Source organism: Trachinotus anak, unplaced genomic scaffold (genome assembly GCF_046630095.1).
Source record: "Trachinotus anak isolate AG129_WGS33_773 ecotype Australia unplaced genomic scaffold, CSIRO_AGI_Tana_v1 ptg000021l, whole genome shotgun sequence".
NCBI lineage: Eukaryota > Metazoa > Chordata > Actinopteri > Carangiformes > Carangidae > Trachinotus > Trachinotus anak.
The window spans coordinates 114,790-136,317 of record NW_027273872.1 but is presented as its reverse complement, the minus strand read 5'-3'; the positions used below and the strand labels follow the sequence as shown (position 1 = coordinate 136,317).

The 21,528-nt window shown below is 40.9% G+C and overlaps 1 protein-coding gene across 2 annotated transcripts in view; it reads right to left on the bottom strand.

The window, feature by feature from the left end:
- Positions 1-1,127: 1,127 nt before the first annotated feature.
- Positions 1,128-21,528, bottom strand: part of ahnak (AHNAK nucleoprotein) — a 34,010-nt gene continuing 13,609 nt past the window's right edge. For both annotated transcript variants that reach the window (XM_071506901.1, XM_071506902.1), the window contains one exon: positions 1,128-21,473. In XM_071506901.1, the coding sequence (XP_071363002.1) occupies positions 2,157-21,473 (19,317 nt within the window). In that variant the 3' untranslated portion in view covers positions 1,128-2,156. The remainder of the gene's footprint in view (positions 21,474-21,528) is intronic.

Genomic DNA, 21,528 nt, shown 5'->3' with positions numbered 1-21,528 from the left:
CTCAGTGATCTGGAGAGACTACTTTTGGAGGGAAACTCACCTCGTCTTATTTCAAAACTGTATTTTCTCTTGATGGAGGGTGCTCCAAAATCAGGCTTACATAAATCAAGGGAGAGATGGGAGTCCGACTTGGGTGTGATAATTGGTACAGAGCTCTGGTCTGAATTATGTAAAAAAAAGTCTAACTGCCACTATTAACTCCAGATACAGACTGACCCATTATAACTTTCTCCATCAAACCTACATTACGCTGCAGAAATTGCATCATTACAAATCTGAGATATCCAGCCTGTGCTTTAGATGTGGTATAGAGGAGGGCTCATTCCTGCACTGCACTTGGTTGTGCAGAAAACTTAGTACATTCTGGCACAACTTTTTGACATCATGACAAAACTTATAGGACTGCATTTTCCATCAGATCCACAAATCTGTTTGTTAGGAGACTTTACAAAAATTGATGCTCAATTAAGAAAGACCCAAAAGAAGTTTCTCGCATTGGCCCTGTGCATTGCTAGGAAGTGCATAACCATTACGTGGAAGTCTGACTCCCAGCTCCCTATAGCAAGATGGGTTCTAGAAATGAACAGCTGTATCCCACTTGAAAAGATCACATATACACTTAGAAATGATTACAATACTTTTGTAGAGATTTGGCAGCCTTATTTGGCCTATATGGACACCCTACCAACTTCTATAGTGGACACGATGTAAAGGATATTAGAATCAACAAGCCTTTGGTCATCAGTACTAAGTATTTGTTTTGCCTCTGGTTGTTAAGTTAACCCTTTAATTTGTCAGTGGGTGGGTTAGGGAAGGGGTTTGGGACTATATGTATGTTCTGTTAAGTTGAAAAACTGAAAATAAAATATTCTAAAAAAAAAAAAAAAAAGTTTCACTAAAATAAATGTGAAAACATAATGGCCTTAGAGACATGGGAACATTTTCAAGGTAATGTAGTTGAGCAACATGGAGGACTTTAATGAAAAATGCATACTTGGATAAAAAATTACTCTAACATGGAAATAGATATGAATAAACCCAAGTGTTGCCCCTATCACATCATATTATATCATATCATATCATATCATTAAGGAACTGGCAAATACCAATTTAAGAAACATTATAAATTCTGTAAATCTTTTTATTTGGTTTATTTGGCAGAATGCACACAAAACAATAGACCCAAAGAATCATGTTCTATCTCCATCATATCTGATCAAAAATATGCAACTCTCTATCAATGCAGACTTTGTTTGCAAGCAAATGAAAAAACATCAAAAAGTGACTGTTTATTTGTGACATTGTTTACATATCCATAAGAAGTGTGTACAAAGAGTGAGTGACAAAGGAAATAAAATACAGATGATCATAAAACAGGTAAGAATGAAAATGACACAGGATTAGGAAGCAAAACATGTTTAAAACAAATGAAGCAAATGCTTATTTTTGGTAAATGGCATAGATTTAAAGGCTGAATACATTTTCTTAAAAATAAACAGGAAGTAGTGACAGCATTTTAGAGAGTTGATAATTTCCAAACAGTGATTGTCTTTGCAATTATGGTATCTACAACACCATCACTCTTTAGAATGTGTTGCACAGGGCCAGCTCTATGTTGCATATATATGCTCCTGCACTGATTACATAATATCAAAGCTTGAAAATAAAATAATTTCATACATAAAAAGTGGTGACTGTTTATATTTGTGTCTGGTGTATAAACAACATTTTCCTTCAAAATAACTATTGTAACTATCTTTTCTGTGCAATAGACCCTTGGATACAAATATACCACACCTGTTCATTAACAACATTCATTTAAAAAAAAGAATGAAATAGGACAAAATGGCAAACCCTGTAATAAACTGGTGAATATTTGGTAAGATGGCATATTTTCAATAAATCTGGACTATGTACAGGAAAAAAACAATATTTATTATTACAATACAAATGAATCTTATTTACAGTTTTAAGAAATTTTAAACAATCTCATGCCCTCCTGTCCAATTACTAAATATAAGAATTACTGGTGGTCAACAACATTGAGATGACTATGTATGTCTTCTTGGGTTTTTAAGGAGCTAAAGTTTTAAGAATATTTTTTAGGAGGACGCATTTGAGTGTACATGAGAGAGTTTAAATTGCCTCATAATTAATCATTTTTTTGGTGAAACAGATAGTTCAACTCTTGGAAACCTAAAACCACTTCTTGAACCACTGTCACTGCTGGAAGATGAAGATAATCTTGACTTTTTAGAGGGAAGAGAAACACTTGCACTTCCCTCCGCTCCCACTTCTCTGTCCTCACCAAGTGTCACTTCATATGAGCCCTTTGACTTGGAACCAAAACCTCCAAAAGTGCCAAACTTCAGCTTGCCTTTCTTCCCTCTGACTTTGCTTCCTCCTAGATCTAATGAAATGTCGCCACCCTCCGCTTCTAAGTGAGTTGAAGGAGAACTGACTGCAAGCCCACCTTCATCACTCAGAGAAGAAGATCGATGCCTTGATTTCTTGTATAGATCCAGTGATGCTGACTTGCCTTTAGTTGAAACACTGAGTCCAGCATCACCCTCTAATTCCAATTTCCCACCTATCATTTCCCCTGTGTGTACACTTAGGTCTTTGGAGACCTTACTGCCCTTTCCACTAGTACTCAATTCTAACTCTGGTCCCCGAAGGTCACCTGCACTACTTCCCTTTGCTTTTGATTTGCCAAACAATTTTGGCATTTTTACCTTTACTTTGCCTTCACTGCGCCTCAGCTCTGGACTGGGAACCTCAATATTTTGTGACCTGGCTTGGTAGCTAATAGTTGGAGACTGTATGTTTATTCCTCCACTGGCTGAATGTTCTGATTCAACATTTCCTCCACCTTCTTGGCCTTCGATCTGAGGCAGAGCAATACCAAATTTTGGTACCTTCATTTTTGGAAATGTTACTGTATCCTCTGGGTATTGAAGGCCACCAGTTGCACCGCCCCCTAAAAGACTTGCATCAATCTCTGCACCACCTCTCACATTCGGCATTTTAATATTAGAAGACTTTAACTTTACATCTGACCCTTTCAAACTAACATCTGGACTTTCAATACCAGTGTTCAGGCTAGAAGATGACAAATCTATGTCAGGTGATTTCAGTCCTTCTGATAAAGACCCATCACCTTTCACTTTTGGTGATTTGATATCTAATTCCACATCAGGAAAATTAAGCTTGCCAAAAAGAGGCTTCTTTACCTTTGTTCCTTTGACATTAATATTTGGTGCATCTACATCCAGGTCAACTGTTGATGTGTCTATGTCAAGATCAGGTTTCTTTGCCTTTCCTTTCACTTTAGGAAGTTTAAATTTCCCCTTTTTCCCCTTTACATTGATGTCAATATCAGGGGCATCCAGACTTGCTTCAGTATGTGGGAGACTTACTTCTGTTTTAGAACCTTTTGCTCCCACACTGAACATAGGTGCCTCCACTTCAGGGGATTTCATTCCAAACTTAGGACCTTTGAACTTAGGAAATGTGACACCTGTCTTCCCACCTTCCATAGAGATAGATGGTACTTTAATGTTAGCATTTGGACCTTTCATATCGCCTTCCATTTTGGGAAGTGAAGCATCAATGTCCCCTTTGATTTTAGGCCCTTTGAGGCTGACATCAAGATCAGGAGCTTCGATATTGATATTAGATTTGGGAAGGTTTATGTCAAAGCCTGGACCCTGCACATTTGGACCTTTAAGATTCAATGATGGAATTTTAATTTTAGGCATTTCAACTCCACCCTTAGGTCCTTCCATATTAATCTCTGGACCTTTAATGTCAATGGCAGGTGTTTTTATGTCTCCTTCAATCTTTGGAACTGACACATCCACATCACCTTTGAGTTTGGGACTTTTAAGATGAATGTCAAAATCTGGCATCTGGGGTCCTTTTATGGTTGGCATCTTCATTTTGGGTACTTTGATTTTTGCATCAGGGCCTTCAATGTCAATCTCTGGAGCTTTAATGTCAACCTCAGGTGCTTTCACATCAATATTTGCTTTGGAGAGGTTTATATCAACATCTGGACCCTCCAATTTTGGTCCTTTGATGTTAAATGATGGCATTTTGATCTTTGGCATTTCAAATCCACCCTTTGTCCCTTCAATATCAACCTCTGGACCTTTGATGTCAACATCAGGTGTTTTTATCTCACCTTCCAGCTTAGGAGCTGACACATCCACATCACCTTTGAGTTTTGGACCTTTTAGTTTGAAATCCACATCTGGCATTGAGAGTTTTGGTCCTGAAATTGTTGGCATGTTGAATTTGGGTCCTTTGAGTTTTGCATTCGGCCCTTCAATGTCAACCTCTGGTGCTTTGATGTCAACGTCAGGTGCTTTCATATCAATGTTGGCTTTGGGAAGATTTACATCAACATCTGGGCCCTCTACTTTTGGACCTTTCATGCCAAATGATGGCATTTTAAATTTAGGCATTTTGAATCCTCCTTTGTGGCCTTCGATGTCAACATCTGGTCCTTCAATGTCCACCTCAGGAGCTTTTATGTCTCCTTCAATCTTTGGAAGTGAAACATCCACATCTCCCTCCACTTTAGGACCTTTGAGTTTGATGTCAAAATCTGGCATCTTTGGTCCTTTTATGGTTGGCATCTTCATTTTGGGTCCTTTGATTTTTGCATCAGGGCCTTCAATGTCAATCTCTGGAGCTTTAATGTCAACTTCGGGTGCTTTCACATCAATGTTCGCTTTGGGGAGGTTTATATCAACATCTGGACCCTCCACTTTTGGACCTTTGATGTTAAATGAGGACATTTTGATTTTAGGCATTTCAAATCCACCTTTTGGACCTTCAATATCCACCTCTGGACTATTAATGTCAATGTCAGGTGTTTTTATTTCTCCCTCTATCTTTGGAACTGAGACATCAACATCACCTTTGAGTTTGGGACCTTTGAGGTTAAAATCCACATCTGGCATTGAGATTTTTGGTCCCGAAATGGTTGGTATATTAAATTTGGGTCCTTTGATCTTGCCAGTAGGGCTCTCAAACTCAACTTCTGGTCCTCTGATATCCAGTTCAGGGGCCTTAATATCAATGTCAGCTTTCGGGAGACTGACATCAATTTCTGGCCCTTCAACATTTGGACCTTTCACCCCAAAGGAGGGCATTTTGAATTTGGGCATTTTGAATCCTCCTTTGGGCCCCTCAATGTCAACATCTGGTCCTTCAATGTCAACCTTGGGGGCCTTTATGTCACCCTCCATCTTTGGAACTGACATATCCACATCCCCTTTTATTTTGGGCCCTTTCAGACTAATATCCCAATCTGGCATTGTGGGTCCTGATATTGATGGAAGCTTAAATTTTGGTCCTTTGACTTTTGCATCAGGGCATTCAACGTCAACATCTGGCCCTTCAATGTCAATCTCAGGTCCCTTTACATCAATGTTTGCTTTGGGGAGATTAATGTCAACATCTGGGCCCTCCATTTTTGGACCTTTGAATCCAAATGATGGCATTTTGATTTTGGGCATCTCAAATCCACCTTTTGGACCTCCAATATCAACCTGTGGACCTCTAATGTCAATCTCGGGCGATTTTATGTCTCCCTCTATTTTTGGAGCTGACACATCCACATCACCTTTGAGTTTGGGACCTTTCAGATTGAAATCCACATCTGGCATTGAGATTTTTGGTCCCGAAATGGTTGGCATGTTGAATTTGGGTCCTTTGATCTTGCCACTGGGACTCTCAAACTCAACTTCTGGTCCTTTAATATCTAATTCAGGAGCTTTAATATCAATATCAGCTTTCGGGAGACTGACATCAACTTCTGGCCCTTCAAATTTTGGACTTTTACCTCCAAATGATGGCATTTTGAATTTGGGCATTTTGAATCCTCCTTTGTGGCCCTCGATGTCAACATCTGGTCCTTCAAGGTCAACCTTGGGAGCCTTTATGTCACCCTCAATCTTTGGAACTGACATATCAACATCACCCTTTATTTTGGGCCCTTTCAGACTAACATCCCAATCTGGCATTGTGGGTCCTGATATCGATGGAAGCTTAAATTTGGGTCCTTTGACTTTTGCATCAGGGCATTCAGCGTCAACATCTGGCCCTTCTATGTCAATCTCAGGTCCCTTAACATCAATGTTTCCTTTGGGGAGATTAATGTCGACATCTGGGCCCTCCATTTTTGGACCTTTGAATCCAAATGATGGCATTTTGATTTTGGGCATCTCAAATCCACCTTTTGGACCTTCAATATCAACCTGTGGACCTCTAATGTCAATCTCGGGCGATTTTATGTCTCCCTCTATTTTTGGAGCTGACACATCCATATCACCTTTGAGTTTGGGACCTTTCAGATTGAAATCCACATCTGGCATTGAGATTTTTGGTCCCGAAATGGTTGGCATGTTGAATTTGGGTCCTTTGATCTTGCCACTGGGACTCTCAAACTCAACTTCTGGTCCTTTAATATCTAATTCAGGGGCTTTAATATCAATATCAGCTTTTGGGAGACTGACATCAACTTCTGGCCCTTCAAGTTTTGGACTTTTACCTCCAAATGATGGCATTTTGAATTTGGGCATTTTGAATCCTCCTTTGTGGCCCTCGATGTCAATATCTGGTCCTTCAAGGTCAACCTTGGGAGCCTTTATGTCACCCTCAATCTTTGGAACTGACATATCAACATCACCCTTTATTTTGGGCCCTTTCAGACTAACATCCCAATCTGGCATTGTGGGTCCTGATATCGATGGAAGCTTGAATTTGGGTACTTTGACTTTTGCGTCAGGGCATTCAACATCAACATCTGGCCCTTCAATATCAATCTCAGGTCCTTTAACATCAATGTTTGCTTTGGGGAGATTTATATCAGCATCTGCGCCCTCCACTTTTGGACCTTTGAATCCAAATGATGGCATTTTAATTTTGGGCATCTCAAATCCACCTTTTGGACCTTCAATATCAACCTGTGGACCTCTAATGTCAATCTCGGGCGATTTTATGTCTCCCTCTATTTTTGGAGCTGACACATCCACATCACCTTTGAGTTTGGGACCTTTCAGATTGAAATCCACATCTGGCATTGAGATTTTTGGTCCCGAAATGGTTGGCATGTTGAATTTGGGTCCTTTGATCTTGCCACTGGGACTCTCAAACTCAACTTCTGGTCCTTTAATATCTAATTCAGGGGCTTTAATATCAATATCAGCTTTCGGGAGACTGACATCAACTTCTGGCCCTTCAAGTTTTGGACTTTTACCTCCAAATGATGGCATTTTGAATTTGGGCATTTTGAATCCTCCTTTGTGGCCCTCGATGTCAATATCTGGTCCTTCAAGGTCAACCTTGGGAGCCTTTATGTCACCCTCAATCTTTGGAACTGACATATCAACATCACCCTTTATTTTGGGCCCTTTCAGACTAACATCCCAATCTGGCATTGTGGGTCCTGATATCGATGGAAGCTTGAATTTGGGTACTTTGACTTTTGCGTCAGGGCATTCAACATCAACATCTGGCCCTTCAATATCAATCTCAGGTCCTTTAACATCAATGTTTGCTTTGGGGAGATTAATGTCAACATCTGGGCCCTCCACCTTTGGACCTTTGAATCCAAATGATGGCATTTTGATTTTGGGCATTTCAAATCCACCTTTTGGACCTCCAATATCAACCTGTGGACCTTTGATGTCAATCTCGGGTGATTTTATGTCTCCCTCTATTTTTGGAGCTGACACATCCACATCACCTTTGAGTTTGGGACCTTTCAGATTGAAATCCACATCTGGCATTGAGATTTTTGGTCCCGAAATGGTTGGCATGTTGAATTTGGGTCCTTTGATCTTGCCACTGGGACTCTCAAAGTCAACTTCTGGTCCTTTAATATCTAATTCAGGGGCTTTAATATCAATATCAGCTTTCGGGAGACTGACATCAACTTCTGGCCCTTCAAGTTTTGGACTTTTACCTCCAAATGATGGCATTTTGAATTTGGGCATTTTGAATCCTCCTTTGTGGCCCTCGATGTCAATATCTGGTCCTTCAAGGTCAACCTTGGGAGCCTTTATGTCACCCTCAATCTTTGGAACTGACATATCAACATCACCCTTTATTTTGGGCCCTTTCAGACTAACATCCCAATCTGGCATTGTGGGTCCTGATATCGATGGAAGCTTGAATTTGGGTCCTTTGACTTTTGCATCAGGGCATTCAACATCAACATCTGGCCCTTCTATATCAATCTCAGGTCCTTTAACATCAATGTTTCCTTTGGGGAGATTAATGTCAACATCTGGGCCCTCCACCTTTGGACCTTTGAATCCAAATGATGGCATTTTGATTTTGGGCATTTCAAATCCACCTTTTGGACCTCCAATATCAACCTGTGGACCTTTGATGTCAATCTCTGGTGATTTTATGTCTCCCTCTATTTTTGGAGCTGACACATCCACATCACCTTTGAGTTTGGGACCTTTCAGATTGAAATCCACATCTGGCATTGAGATTTTTGGTCCCGAAATGGTTGGCATGTTGAATTTGGGTCCTTTGATCTTGCCACTGGGACTCTCAAAGTCAACTTCTGGTCCTTTAAAATCTAATTCAGGGGCTTTAATATCAATATCAGCTTTCGGGAGACTGACATCAACTTCTGGCCCTTCAAGTTTTGGACTTTTACCTCCAAATGATGGCATTTTGAATTTGGGCATTTTGAATCCTCCTTTGTGGCCCTCGATGTCAATATCTGGTCCTTCAAGGTCAACCTTGGGAGCCTTTATGTCACCCTCAATCTTTGGAACTGACATATCAACATCACCCTTTATTTTGGGCCCTTTCAGACTAACATCCCAATCTGGCATTGTGGGTCCTGATATCGATGGAAGCTTGAATTTGGGTCCTTTGACTTTTGCGTCAGGGCATTCAACATCAACATCTGGCCCTTCTATATCAATCTCAGGTCCTTTAACATCAATGTTTGCTTTGGGGAGATTAATGTCAACATCTGGGCCCTCTACCTTTGGACCTTTGAATCCAAATGATGGCATTTTGATTTTGGGCATTTCAAATCCACCTTTTGGACCTCCAATATCAACCTGTGGACCTTTGATGTCAATCTCGGGTGATTTTATGTCTCCCTCTATTTTTGGAGCTGACACATCCACATCACCTTTGAGTTTGGGACCTTTCAGATTGAAATCCACATCTGGCATTGAGATTTTTGGTCCCGAAATGGTTGGCATGTTGAATTTGGGTCCTTTGATCTTGCCACTGGGACTCTCAAAGTCAACTTCTGGTCCTTTAATATCTAATTCAGGGGCTTTAATATCAATATCAGCTTTCGGGAGACTGACATCAACTTCTGGCCCTTCAAGTTTTGGACTTTTACCTCCAAATGATGGCATTTTGAATTTGGGCATTTTGAATCCTCCTTTGTGGCCCTCGATGTCAATATCTGGTCCTTCAAGGTCAACCTTGGGAGCCTTTATGTCACCCTCAATCTTTGGAACTGACATATCAACATCACCCTTTATTTTGGGCCCTTTCAGACTAACATCCCAATCTGGCATTGTGGGTCCTGATATCGATGGAAGCTTGAATTTGGGTCCTTTGACTTTTGCGTCAGGGCATTCAACATCAACATCTGGCCCTTCTATATCAATCTCAGGTCCTTTAACATCAATGTTTGCTTTGGGGAGATTAATGTCAACATCTGGGCCCTCTACCTTTGGACCTTTGAATCCAAATGATGGCATTTTGATTTTGGGCATTTCAAATCCACCTTTTGGACCTCCAATATCAACCTGTGGACCTTTGATGTCAATCTCGGGTGATTTTATGTCTCCCTCTATTTTTGGAGCTGACACATCCATATCACCTTTGAGTTTGGGACCTTTCAGATTGAAATCCACATCTGGCATTGAGATTTTTGGTCCCGAAATGGTTGGCATGTTGAATTTGGGTCCTTTGATCTTGCCACTAGGACTCTCAAACTCAACTTCTGGTCCTTTAATATCCAATTCAGGAGCTTTAATATTAGCATCAGCTTTGGGGAGGCTAACATCAATTTCTGGCCCTTCAAGTTTTGGACTTTTACCTCCAAATGATGGCATTTTGAATTTGGGCATTTTGAATCCTCCTTTGTGACCCTCTATGTCAATATCTGGTCCTTCAATGTCCATCTTGGGAACTTTTATGTCACCCTCAATCTTTGGACCTGACACATCGGCATCTCCTTTTATTTTTGGCCCTTTCAGACTAACATCCCAATCTGGCATTGTGGGTCCAGAAATGGATGGAAGCTTAAATTTTGGTCCTTTGATTTTTGCATCAGGGCATTCAACTTCAACATTTGGACCTGTCATGTCAATCTCAAGTGCCTTAACGTCAATATTTGCTTTGGGGAGATTAATGTCAACATCTGGGCCCTCCACTTTTGGACCTTTGAATCCAAATGATGGCATTTTGATTTTGGGCATCTCAAATCCACTTTTCGAGCCTTCGATATCAACCTCTGCACCTTTAATGTCAATGTCAGGTGTTTTCATGTCTCCCTCTATTTTTGGAACTGATATATCCATATCACCTTTGAGTTTGGGACCTTTCAGATTGAAATCCACATCTGGCATTGAGATTTTTGGTCCCGAAATGGTTGGCATGTTGAATTTAGGTCCTTTGATCTTGCCACTGGGACTCTCAAAGTCAACTTCTGGTCCTTTAATATCTAATTCAGGGGCTTTAATATCAGCTTTCGGGAGACTGACATCAATTTCTGGTCCTTCAATATTTGGACCTTTCCCCCCAAATGATGGCATTTTGAATTTAGGCATTTTAAATCCACCTTTGGGACCCTCAATGTCAACATCTGGTCCTTCAAGGTCAGCCTTGGGTGCCTTGATGTCACTCTCGATCTTTGGAATTGACACATCAACATCACCTTTTATTTTGGGCCCTTTCAGGTTGATATCCCAATCTGGCAGCTTTGGTCCTGATATTGATGGTAGTTTTATTTTGTCTCCTTTGATTTTTCCATCAGGACCTTCAATTTCAAGTTCTGGTCCTTTAATATCAACTTTAGGTCCCTTGACATCAAGGTTTGCTTTTGGGAGGTTTATGTCAACGTCTGGACCATCAAGTTTGGGAATTTTGATGCCAAATGATGGCATTTTGATCTTAGGCATCTCAAATCCACCTTTTGGACCTTCAATATCCACCTCTGGACCTTTAATATCAATGTCAGGTGTTTTTATGTCTCCCTCTATCTTTGGAACTGAGACATCCACATCACCTTTGAGTTTGGGACCTTTCAGATTGAAATCCACATCTGGCATTGAGATTTTTGGTCCCGAAATTGTTGGCATGTTGAATCTGGGTCCTTTGATCTTGCCACTAGTGCTCTCAAAGTCAACTTCTGGTCCTCTGATATCCAGTTCAGGGACCTTAATATCAATGTCAGCTTCTGGGAGGCTGACATCAACTTCTGACCCTTCAACATTTGGACCTTTAACTCCAAATGACGGCATCTTAAATTTAGGCATTTTGAATCCTCCCTTGTGGCCCTCTATGTCAACATCTGGTCCTTCAGTGTCAACCTTTGGTGCTTTTAAATCACCCTCCATCTTTGGGACTGACATATCCACATCCCCTTTTATTTTGGGCCCTTTCAGACTAACATCCCAATCTGGCATTGTAGGTCCGGATATGGATGGAAGCTTAAATTTGGGTCCTTTGAGTTTTGCATCAGGGCATTCAACATCTGGCCCTTTTATGTCCATCTCAGGTGTCTTAACATCTATGTTTGCTTTTGGAAGATTAATATCAACATCTGTGCCCTCCAATTTTGGACCTTTGAATCCAAATGATGGCATTTTGATTTTAGGCATCTCGAATCCACCTTTTGGAATTTCAATATCGCACTGTGGACCTTTAATGTCAATGTCAGGTGTTTTAATATCTCCCTCTATCTTTGGAACTGATAAATCTGCATCCCCTTTGAGTTTGGGACCTTTCAGATTGAAGTCCACATCTGGCATTGAAATTTTTGGACCTGAAATAGTTGGCATGTTGAATTTTGGTCCTTTGATCTTGCCACTGGGACTGTCAATGTCAACTTCTGGTCCTTTGATATCCAGTTCAGGGACTTTAATATCAATATCAGCTTTTGGGAGGCTGACATCTACTTCTGGCCCTTCAACATTTGGACTTTTGCCTCCAAATGATGGCATTTTGAACTTGGGCATTTTAAATCCACCTTTGTGGCCCTCAATGTCAACATCTGGTCCTTCAATATCCACCTCAGGAGCTTTTATGTCACCTTCAATCTTTGGAACTGTGACATCAACATCTCCCTCCACTTTAGGACCTTTTAGTTTGATGTCAATGTCTGGCATCTTTGGTCCTTTTATTGTTGGCATCTTCATTTTGGGTCCTTTGATTTTTGCATCAGGACTATCAACATCAACTTCTGGCCCTTTAATGTCAAATTCAGGTCCCTTAACATCAGTTTTTGTTTTTGGGAGGTTTATGTCAACGTTAGGACCTTTCAGATTGAAATCCACATCTGGCATAGATATCTTTGGTCCTGAGATAGTTGGCATTTTGAATTTGGGTCCCTTGATTTTACCACTAGGACTCTCCAAGTCAACCTCTGGAACTTCAATGTCTGCTTTAGGAACTTCTATATCTCCCTCAATCTTGGGACCTGTCCCAGTCACATCTCCTTTCAGTTTTGGTCCTTTCAGATTGATTTCCCAGTCTGGCATCTTGGGAGCTGATATGGATGGCATCTTTATTTTGGGTCCTTTCAATTTTGCATCAGGGCCTTCAACATCAATGCTCTGCCCTTTGATGTCAATATCAGTTGACTCAACCTTAACATCAGTTTTTGGAAGATCAATATCAACTTCAGGACTCTCTACTTTGGGACCCTTAATGCCAAAGGATGGCATTTTTATTTTTGGCATTTCAAATCCCCATTGTGGTCCTTCCATTTCAGCCTCTGGAACTTTGATGTCAACTTCAGGTCCTTTTATGTCCCCTTTAACCTTTGGGACTGTCACATCCAAATCACCTTTAAGTTTTGGACCTTTCAAATTGAAATCCACATCTGGCATGGACATTTTTGGTCCTGAAATACTTGGCATTTTGAGTTTTGTTCCTTTGACTTTGCCATCAGGACTCTCAATTTTAACATCTGGTCCCTCAATGTCAACATCTGGAGCTTTTATGTTCATGCCACTTTTGGGAAGATTAAGATCAACTTCTTGCATTTCAGCCTTTGGTCCTTTGAAACCAAACTTTGGCATCTTGAATTTGGATCCTTTGGTTTTCGGACCAGTCAGTCCCAGGTCAACATCAAGACCTTCAGAGCTACCAGTTTTTCCCTTGATGCTGATATCCCCTTGTACCACTTTTACATCAGTCTCTGGAACCTTTACCTTGGGACCCTTAAATCCAAACTTTGGCATTTTAAATTTTGTTTTCTTTGTCCCAGTGTCAGGAACATCAACTGTCACATCTGGGCCCTCAATTTCAGGTTTAGGCAGCTGAACATCCCCTTTCAAATCACCTTTCAATTTTGGCCCCTTCATGTTGATATCAACATCTGGCATTTTCGGTCCAGATATTGTTGATAACTTAATTTTTGGCCCAGAGAATTCTCCCCCTGGAGATTCCAAGTCAAGGTTAGGACCTTTGATCTTAGCTTCAGGTGTTTTTATGTTTCCCTCAATCTTTGGAACTGAAACATCCACATCGCCTTTGAGTTTGGGCCCTTTCAGATTGAAATCCACATCTGGCATAGAGAATTTTGGTCCTGAAATTGTAGGCACGTTAAATTTGGGTCCTTTGAGTTTTGTATTTGGCCCTTCAATGTCAACCTCTGGTGCTTTCATGTCAATGTTTGCTTTGGGAAGGCTAACATCAACATCTGGGCCCTCCAATTTTGGACCCTTCACGCCAAATGATGGCATTTTGATTTTGGGCATCTCAAATCCCCCTTTTGGACCCTCAATATCAACTTGTGGACCTTTAATGTCAATCTCAGGTGTTTTTATGTCTCCCTCTATCTTTGGAACTGATAAATCTGCATCCCCTTTGAGTTTGGGACCTTTCAGATTGAAATCCACATCTGGCATTGAAATTTTTGGACCTGAAATAGTTGGCATGTTGAATTTTGGTCCTTTGATCTTGCCACTGGGACTGTCAATGTCAACTTCTGGTCCTTTGATATCCAGTTCAGGGACTTTAATATCAATATCAGCTTTTGGGAGGCTGACATCTACTTCTGGCCCTTCAACATTTGGACTTTTGCCTCCAAAGGATGGCATTTTGAACTTGGGCATTTTAAATCCACCTTTGTGGCCCTCAATGTCAACATCTGGTCCTTCAATATCCACCTCAGGAGCTTTTATGTCACCTTCAATCTTTGGAACTGTGACATCAACATCTCCCTCCACTTTAGGACCTTTTAGTTTGATGTCAATGTCTGGCATCTTTGGTGCTTTTATTGTTGGCATCTTCATTTTGGGTCCTTTGATTTTTGCATCAGGACTTTCAATGTCAATCTCTGGAGCTTTAATGTCAACCTCGGGTGTTTTCACATCAATATTTGCTTTGGGGAGGTTTATATCAATATCTGGACCCTCCAATTTTGGACCTTTGATGTTAAATGATGGCATTTTGATCTTTGGCATTTCAAATCCACCCTTTGTCCCTTCAATATCAACTTCTGGACCTTTAATGTCAACTTCAGGTGTTTTTATCTCACCTTCCAGCTTAGGAGCTGACACATCCACATCACCTTTGAGTTTTGGACCCTTGAGATGGAAATCCACATCTGGCATTGAGAGTTTCGGTCCCGAAATTGTTGGCATGTTGAATTTGGGTCCTTTGAGTTTCGCATTTGGTCCTTCAATGTCAACCTCTGGTGCTTTCATGTCAATGTTAGGTGCTTTCATGTCAATGTTGGCTTTGGGAAGGCTTACATCAACATCTGGGCCCTCTACTTTTGGACCCTTAATGCCAAATGATGGAATTTTAAATTTAGGCATTTTGAATCCTCCTTTGTGGCCGTCAATGTCAACATCTGGTCCTTCAATATCCACCTCAGGAGCTTTTATGTCTCCTTCAATCTTTGGAACTGAGACATCAACATCTCCCTCCACTTTAGGACCTTTGAGTTTTATGTCAAAATCTGGCATCTTTGGTCCCTTTATGGTTGGCATCTTCATTCTGGGTCCTTTGATTTTTGCATCAGGATCTTCAATGTCAATCTCTGGAGCTTTAATGTCAATCTCAGGTGCTTTCACATCAATATTTGCTTTGGGGAGGTTTATATCAACATCTGGACCCTCCAATTTTGGACCTTTGATGTTAAATGATGGCATTTTGATCCTTGGCATTTCAAATCCACCCTTTGTCCCTTCGATATCAACTTCTGGACCTTTGATGTCAACTTCAGGTGTTTTTATATCACCTTGTAGCTTTGGAGCTGACACATCCACATCACTTTTGAGTTTTGGACCCTTGAGATGGAAATCCACATCTGGCATTGAGAGTTTCGGTCCCGAAATTGTTGGCATGTTGAATTTGGGTCCTTTGAGTTTCGCATTTGGTCCTTCAATGTCAACCTCTGGTGCTTTGATGTCAACGTCAGGTGCTTTCACATCAATGTTGGCTTTGGGAAGACTTACATCAACATCTGGACCTTCTACTTTTGGACCTTTAATGCCAAATGATGGAATTTTAAATTTAGGCATTTTGAATCCTCCTTTGTGGCTTTCGATGTCAACATCTGGTCCTTCAATATCCACTTCAGGAGCTTTTATGTCTCCTTCAATCTTTGGAACTGAGATATCAACATCTCCCTCTACTTTAGGACCTTTGAGTTTGACATCAAAATCTGGCATCTTGGGTCCCTTGATAGTTGGCATTTTGACTTTGGGTCCTTTGATTTTTGCATCAGGGCCTTCAATGTCAATCTCTGGAGCTTTAATGTCAACTTCTGGTGCTTTCACATCAATATTTGCTTTGGGGAGGTTTATATCAACATCTGGACCCTCCAATTTTGGACCTTTGATGTTAAATGAGGGCATTTTGATCTTTGGCATTTCAAATCCACCCTTTGTCCCTTCAATATCAACTTCTGGACCTTTGATGTCAACTTCAGGTGTTTTCATGTCACCTTCCAGCTTTGGAGCTGACACATCCAAATCACCTTTGAGTTTTGGACCTTTTAGTTTGAAATCCACATCTGGCATTGAGATTTTAGGTCCTGAAATTGTTGGCATGTTGAATTTGGGTCCTTTGAGTTTCGCATTTGGTCCTTCAATGTCAACCTCTGGTGCTTTGATGTCAACGTCAGGTGCTTTCACATCAATGTTGGCTTTGGGAAGACTTACATCAACATCTGGACCTTCTACTTTTGGGCCTTTAATGCCAAATGATGGAATTTTAAATTTAGGCATTTTGAATCCTCCTTTGTGGCCTTCGATGTCAACATCTGGTCCTTCAATATCCACTTCAGGAGCTTTTATGTCTCCTTCAATCTTTGGAACTGAAACATCAATATCTCCCTCCACTTTAGGACCTTTGAGTTTGACATCAAAATCTGGCATCTTTGGTCCCTTGATGGTTGGCATTTTGACTTTGGGTCCTTTGATTTTTGCATCAGGGCCTTCAATGTCAATCTCTGGAGCTTTAATGTCAACTTCTGGTGCTTTCACATCAATATTTGCTTTGGGGAGGTTTATATCAACATCTGGACCCTCCAATATTGGACCTTTGATGTTAAATGAGGGCATTTTGATCTTAGGCATTTCAAATCCACCCTTTGTCCCTTCAATATCAACTTCTGGACCTTTGATGTCAACTTCAGGTGTTTTCATGTCACCTTCCAGCTTCGGAGCTGACACATCCAAATCACCTTTGAGTTTTGGACCTTTTAGTTTGAAATCCACATCTGGCATTGAGATTTTAGGTCCTGAAATTGTTGGCATGTTGAATTTGGGTCCTTTGAGTTTCGCATTTGGTCCTTCAATGTCAACCTCTGGTGCTTTGATGTCAACGTCAGGTGCTTTCACATCAATGTTGGCTTTGGGAAGACTTACATCAACATCTGGACCTTCTACTTTTGGGCCTTTAATGCCAAATGATGGAATTTTAAATTTAGGCATTTTGAATTCTCCTTTGTGGCCTTCGATGTCAACATCTGGTCCTTCAATATCCACTTCAGGAGCTTTTATGTCTCCTTCAATCTTTGGAACTGAAACATCAATATCTCCCTCCACTTTAGGACCTTTGAGTTTGACATCAAAATCTGGCATCTTTGGTCCCTTGATAGTTGGCATTTTGACTTTGGGTCCTTTGATTTTTGCATCAGGGCCTTCAATGTCAATCTCTGGAGCTTTAATGTCAACTTCGGGTGCTTTCACATCAATATTTGCTTTGGGGAGGTTTATATCAATATCTGGACCCTCCAATATTGGTCCTTTGATGTTAAATGATGGCATTTTGATCTTAGGCATTTCAAATCCACCCTTTGTCCCTTCAATATCAACTTCTGGACCTTTGATGTCAACTTCAGGTGTTTTCATGTCACCTTCCAGCTTAGGAGCTGACACATCCAAATCACCTTTGAGTTTTGGACCTTTTAGTTTGAAATCCACATCTGGCATTGAGATTTTCGGTCCTGAAATTGTTGGCATGTTGAATTTGGGTCCTTTGATCTTGCCACTGGGACTCTCAATGTCAACTTCTGGTCCTTTAATATCCAATTCAGGTGCTTTAATATCAATATCAGCTTTTGGGAGACTGACATCAATTTCTGGCCCTTCAAGTTTTGGACTTTTACCTCCAAAGGATGGCATTTTGAACTTAGGCATTTTAAATCCACCTTTGTGGACCTCAATGTTAACATCTGGTCCTTCAATATCCACTTTGGGAGCTTTTATGTCTCCTTCAGTCTTTGGAACTGAGACATCAACATCTCCCTCCACTTTAGGACCTTTGAGTTTGACATCAAAATCTGGCATCTTTGGTCCCTTGATAGTTGGCATTTTGACTTTGGGTCCTTTGATTTTTGCATCAGGGCCTTCAATGTCAATCTCTGGAGCTTTAAGGTCAATTTCAGGTGCTTTCACATCAACATTTGCTTTGGGGAGGTTTATATCAACATCTGGACCCTCTACTTTTGGACCTTTGATGTTAAATGATGGCATTTTGATCTTAGGCATTTCAAATCCACCCTTTGTCCCTTCGATATCAACCTCCGGACCTTTGATGTCAACTTCAGGTGTTTTTATGTCTCCTTCCAGCTTAGGAGCTGACACATCCACATCACCTTTGAGTTTTGGACCTTTTAGTTTGAAATCCACATCTGGCATTGAGATTTTAGGTCCTGAAATTGTTGGCATGTTGAATTTGGGTCCTTTGAGTTTCGCATTTGGTCCTTCAATGTCAACCTCTGGTGCTTTGATGTCAATGTCAGGTGCTTTCATATCAATGTTGGCTTTGGGAAGATTTACATCCACATCTGGGCCCTCTACTTTTGGACCTTTCATGCCAAATGATGGAATTTTAAATTTAGGCATTTTAAATCCACCTTTGTGGCCTTCAATGTCAACATCTGGTCCTTCAATGTCCGCCTCAGGAGCTTGTATGTCTCCTTCAATCTTTGGAAGTGAAACATCCACATCTCCCTCCACTTTAGGACCTTTGAGTTTTATATCAAAATCTGGCATCTTTGGTCCCTTTATGGTTGGCATTTTCATTTTGGGTCCTTTGATTTTTGCATCAGGGCCTTCAATGTCAATCTCTGGAGCTTTAATGTCAACTTTGGGTGCTTTCACATCAATGTTTGCTTTGGGGAGGTTTATATCAATATCTGGATCCTCCAATTTTGGACCTTTAATGTTAAATGAGGACATTTTGATCTTAGGCATTTCAAATCCACCTTTTGTCCCTTCAATATCAACGGCTGGACCTTTGATGTCAACATCAGGTGTTTTTATGTCTCCCTCTATCTTTGGAACTGACATATCTATGTCACCTTTGAGTTTTGGTCCTGAAATTGTTGGCATGTTGAATTTGGGTCCTTTGAGTTTTGCATTCGGCCCTTCAATGACAACCTCTGGTGCTTTGATGTCAACATCAGGTGATTTTACATCAATGTTGGCTTTGGGAAGGCTGACATCAACATCTGGGCCTTCTACTTTTGGACCTTTCATGCCAAATGATGACATTTTAAATTCTGGCATTTTGAACCCACCCCTCCGGCCCTCAATGTCAACTTCAGGTCCTTCAATGTCCACCTCAGGAGCTTTTATGTCTCCTTCAGTCTTTGGAAGTGAAACATCCACATCTTCCTTAACTTTAGGACCTTTGAGTTTGATGTCAATGTCTGGCATTTTTGGTCCTTTTATTCTTGCCATTTTGACTTTGGGTCCTTTGATTTTTGCTTCAGGGCCTTCAATGTCAATCTCTGGAGCTTTAATGTCAACTTCGGGTGTCTTCACATCTATGTTTGCTTTTGGAAGGTTTATATCAACATCTGGACCCTCCAATTTTGGACCCTTTATGTTAAATGATGGCATTTTGATCTTAGGCATTTCAAATCCACCCATTGTCCCTTCAGTATTAACTGCTGGACCTTTAATGTCAACATCAGATGCTTTAATGTCCACATTACTTTTTAGTTTTGGTCCTTTGACACTTACATCCACAGCTGGCATTGAGATTTTTGATCCTGACACATTGAATTTTGATCCTTTGATATTACCACTAGGACTCTCCATGTCAACACTTTGCCCTTCAGGTGCTTTTATGTCTAATTTTATCTTTGGCATTGATAAATCCACATCTCCTTCAACTCTTGGACCTTTGATATCCACATCTGGCATCTCTTTTCCTTTTATCGATGGCATTTTCACTGCAGGAACTGATACATCTCCCTTTAGCTTGGATCCTTTCAGATTGATATCCCAATCTGACCTTGTGCTTCCTTTTTTTGATGACATCTTGACTTTCAGTCCTTCTGTTTTTACATCACCATCAATGTCTGGTGCTTTAATGTCAACTTGAGGTGTTTTAAGGTCAATGCCAGGTTTGATTCCTTTTATTTTTACATCACTGCTTTCAACAACACATTCTTCAGTGTCTAGTTTGGGTGCCTTTATTTCTCCCTCAGTCTTTGGCACTGTTCTATCAAAACCTCCCTCTGTCTTAGAACCTTTAAGATCTATATCTGGTCCAGATAAGGATGAAATTTGAACCCTAGACGTCTCCATTTTGTGTTTACTGTCACTTACTGTCGGTACTGACATATCTGCATCACCACTGAGTTTAAACTCAACACTAGCTCCCTCTCTATTTATTCCTTTCATTCCAGAACCAGGCATCTTGATCTTTGACATTTCAATTTCTGTGTCTATCCCAGATGCTTGTATTCCTCCTTTTGTGTTTGGCAGGTTGACATCAACCTCACCCTTCAACTTTGGACTTGTGAGGTCATCCACACCTGTCACTGAAATGTTGCCTTGCCCCGAGGAATATCCAGAGGCAATATTTCCTACTGATACTGCTGGTCCTCCTTTCCTGCCACCTTTCAATTCAGTATCAATATCTATGGAACCTCCACCATGTCCGATATTCAGAGTATCAATACTGCCTGATCCCTTTGCCTGCGGGTAACTGATTGTAATTTCAGAAACCGTTGTCTTTGTTCTCTTGCCTAAACTGGTGTCAGTGTTTCCCTCCTGTGTTTTATCTATGGATGTAGTCAAAATCTGCATGCCTTTTCCTGGTAAAGACAGATTAATTGACCCTCCGTTCTCATCAGCTGAGGTTACCTCTGAACCTCCCAACTCTCTTACTGTAACATGCCTACTCCCAGTGTTTGTGCTGTCTCTTAGTGTCATACTTGTTTCTGGCACGTGGATGCTTCCATCTCCTTGCTCCTCACTCCCTCTAGAGAACTCAATGCCTCCCTGACTACCACCTGTTATTCCAAGTTTTGGCCCTTTAAATCTGAGACCTGTACCTCTTTCTTTTTCTGCCTCCCTTGTAATTGTTGTTGTCTTAACTCCCCCACTGCCCCAGCGTGTCTCTGTGGAGCTCATATGTGGCCCAGTGTAAGAGATATTGCTTGCATCAAAAACTCCCTCCTCTGCTCCCCCTTTACCTGAAGGGCTGCCATGTGAGATCCTGATACGTGGAGAGCCATCTCCAGATTCATGCCTTAGCCCCTTAAAATCTGGGCTTGAAAGTTCAAATTGCTCGCTTATGCCACTCGGCATATCCACAGTATAGGTAGTGATGCGGCGGGTGATGGTAGTAATTGTGCTGCCGTCACTGCTTGTGCTGCTGTGTCGCTCTGTGCGAACATCTACTCCCTCTGCAAGGTCGTCAGACTTCAGCCTTGGTTTTATCTTTTTTGTGTATATTCTCTTATAGTCCTCATCATCCCCACTCTATTGATAGAAAAAATAAGAAGGCACATCACATGGAAATGTTAATATACAATGT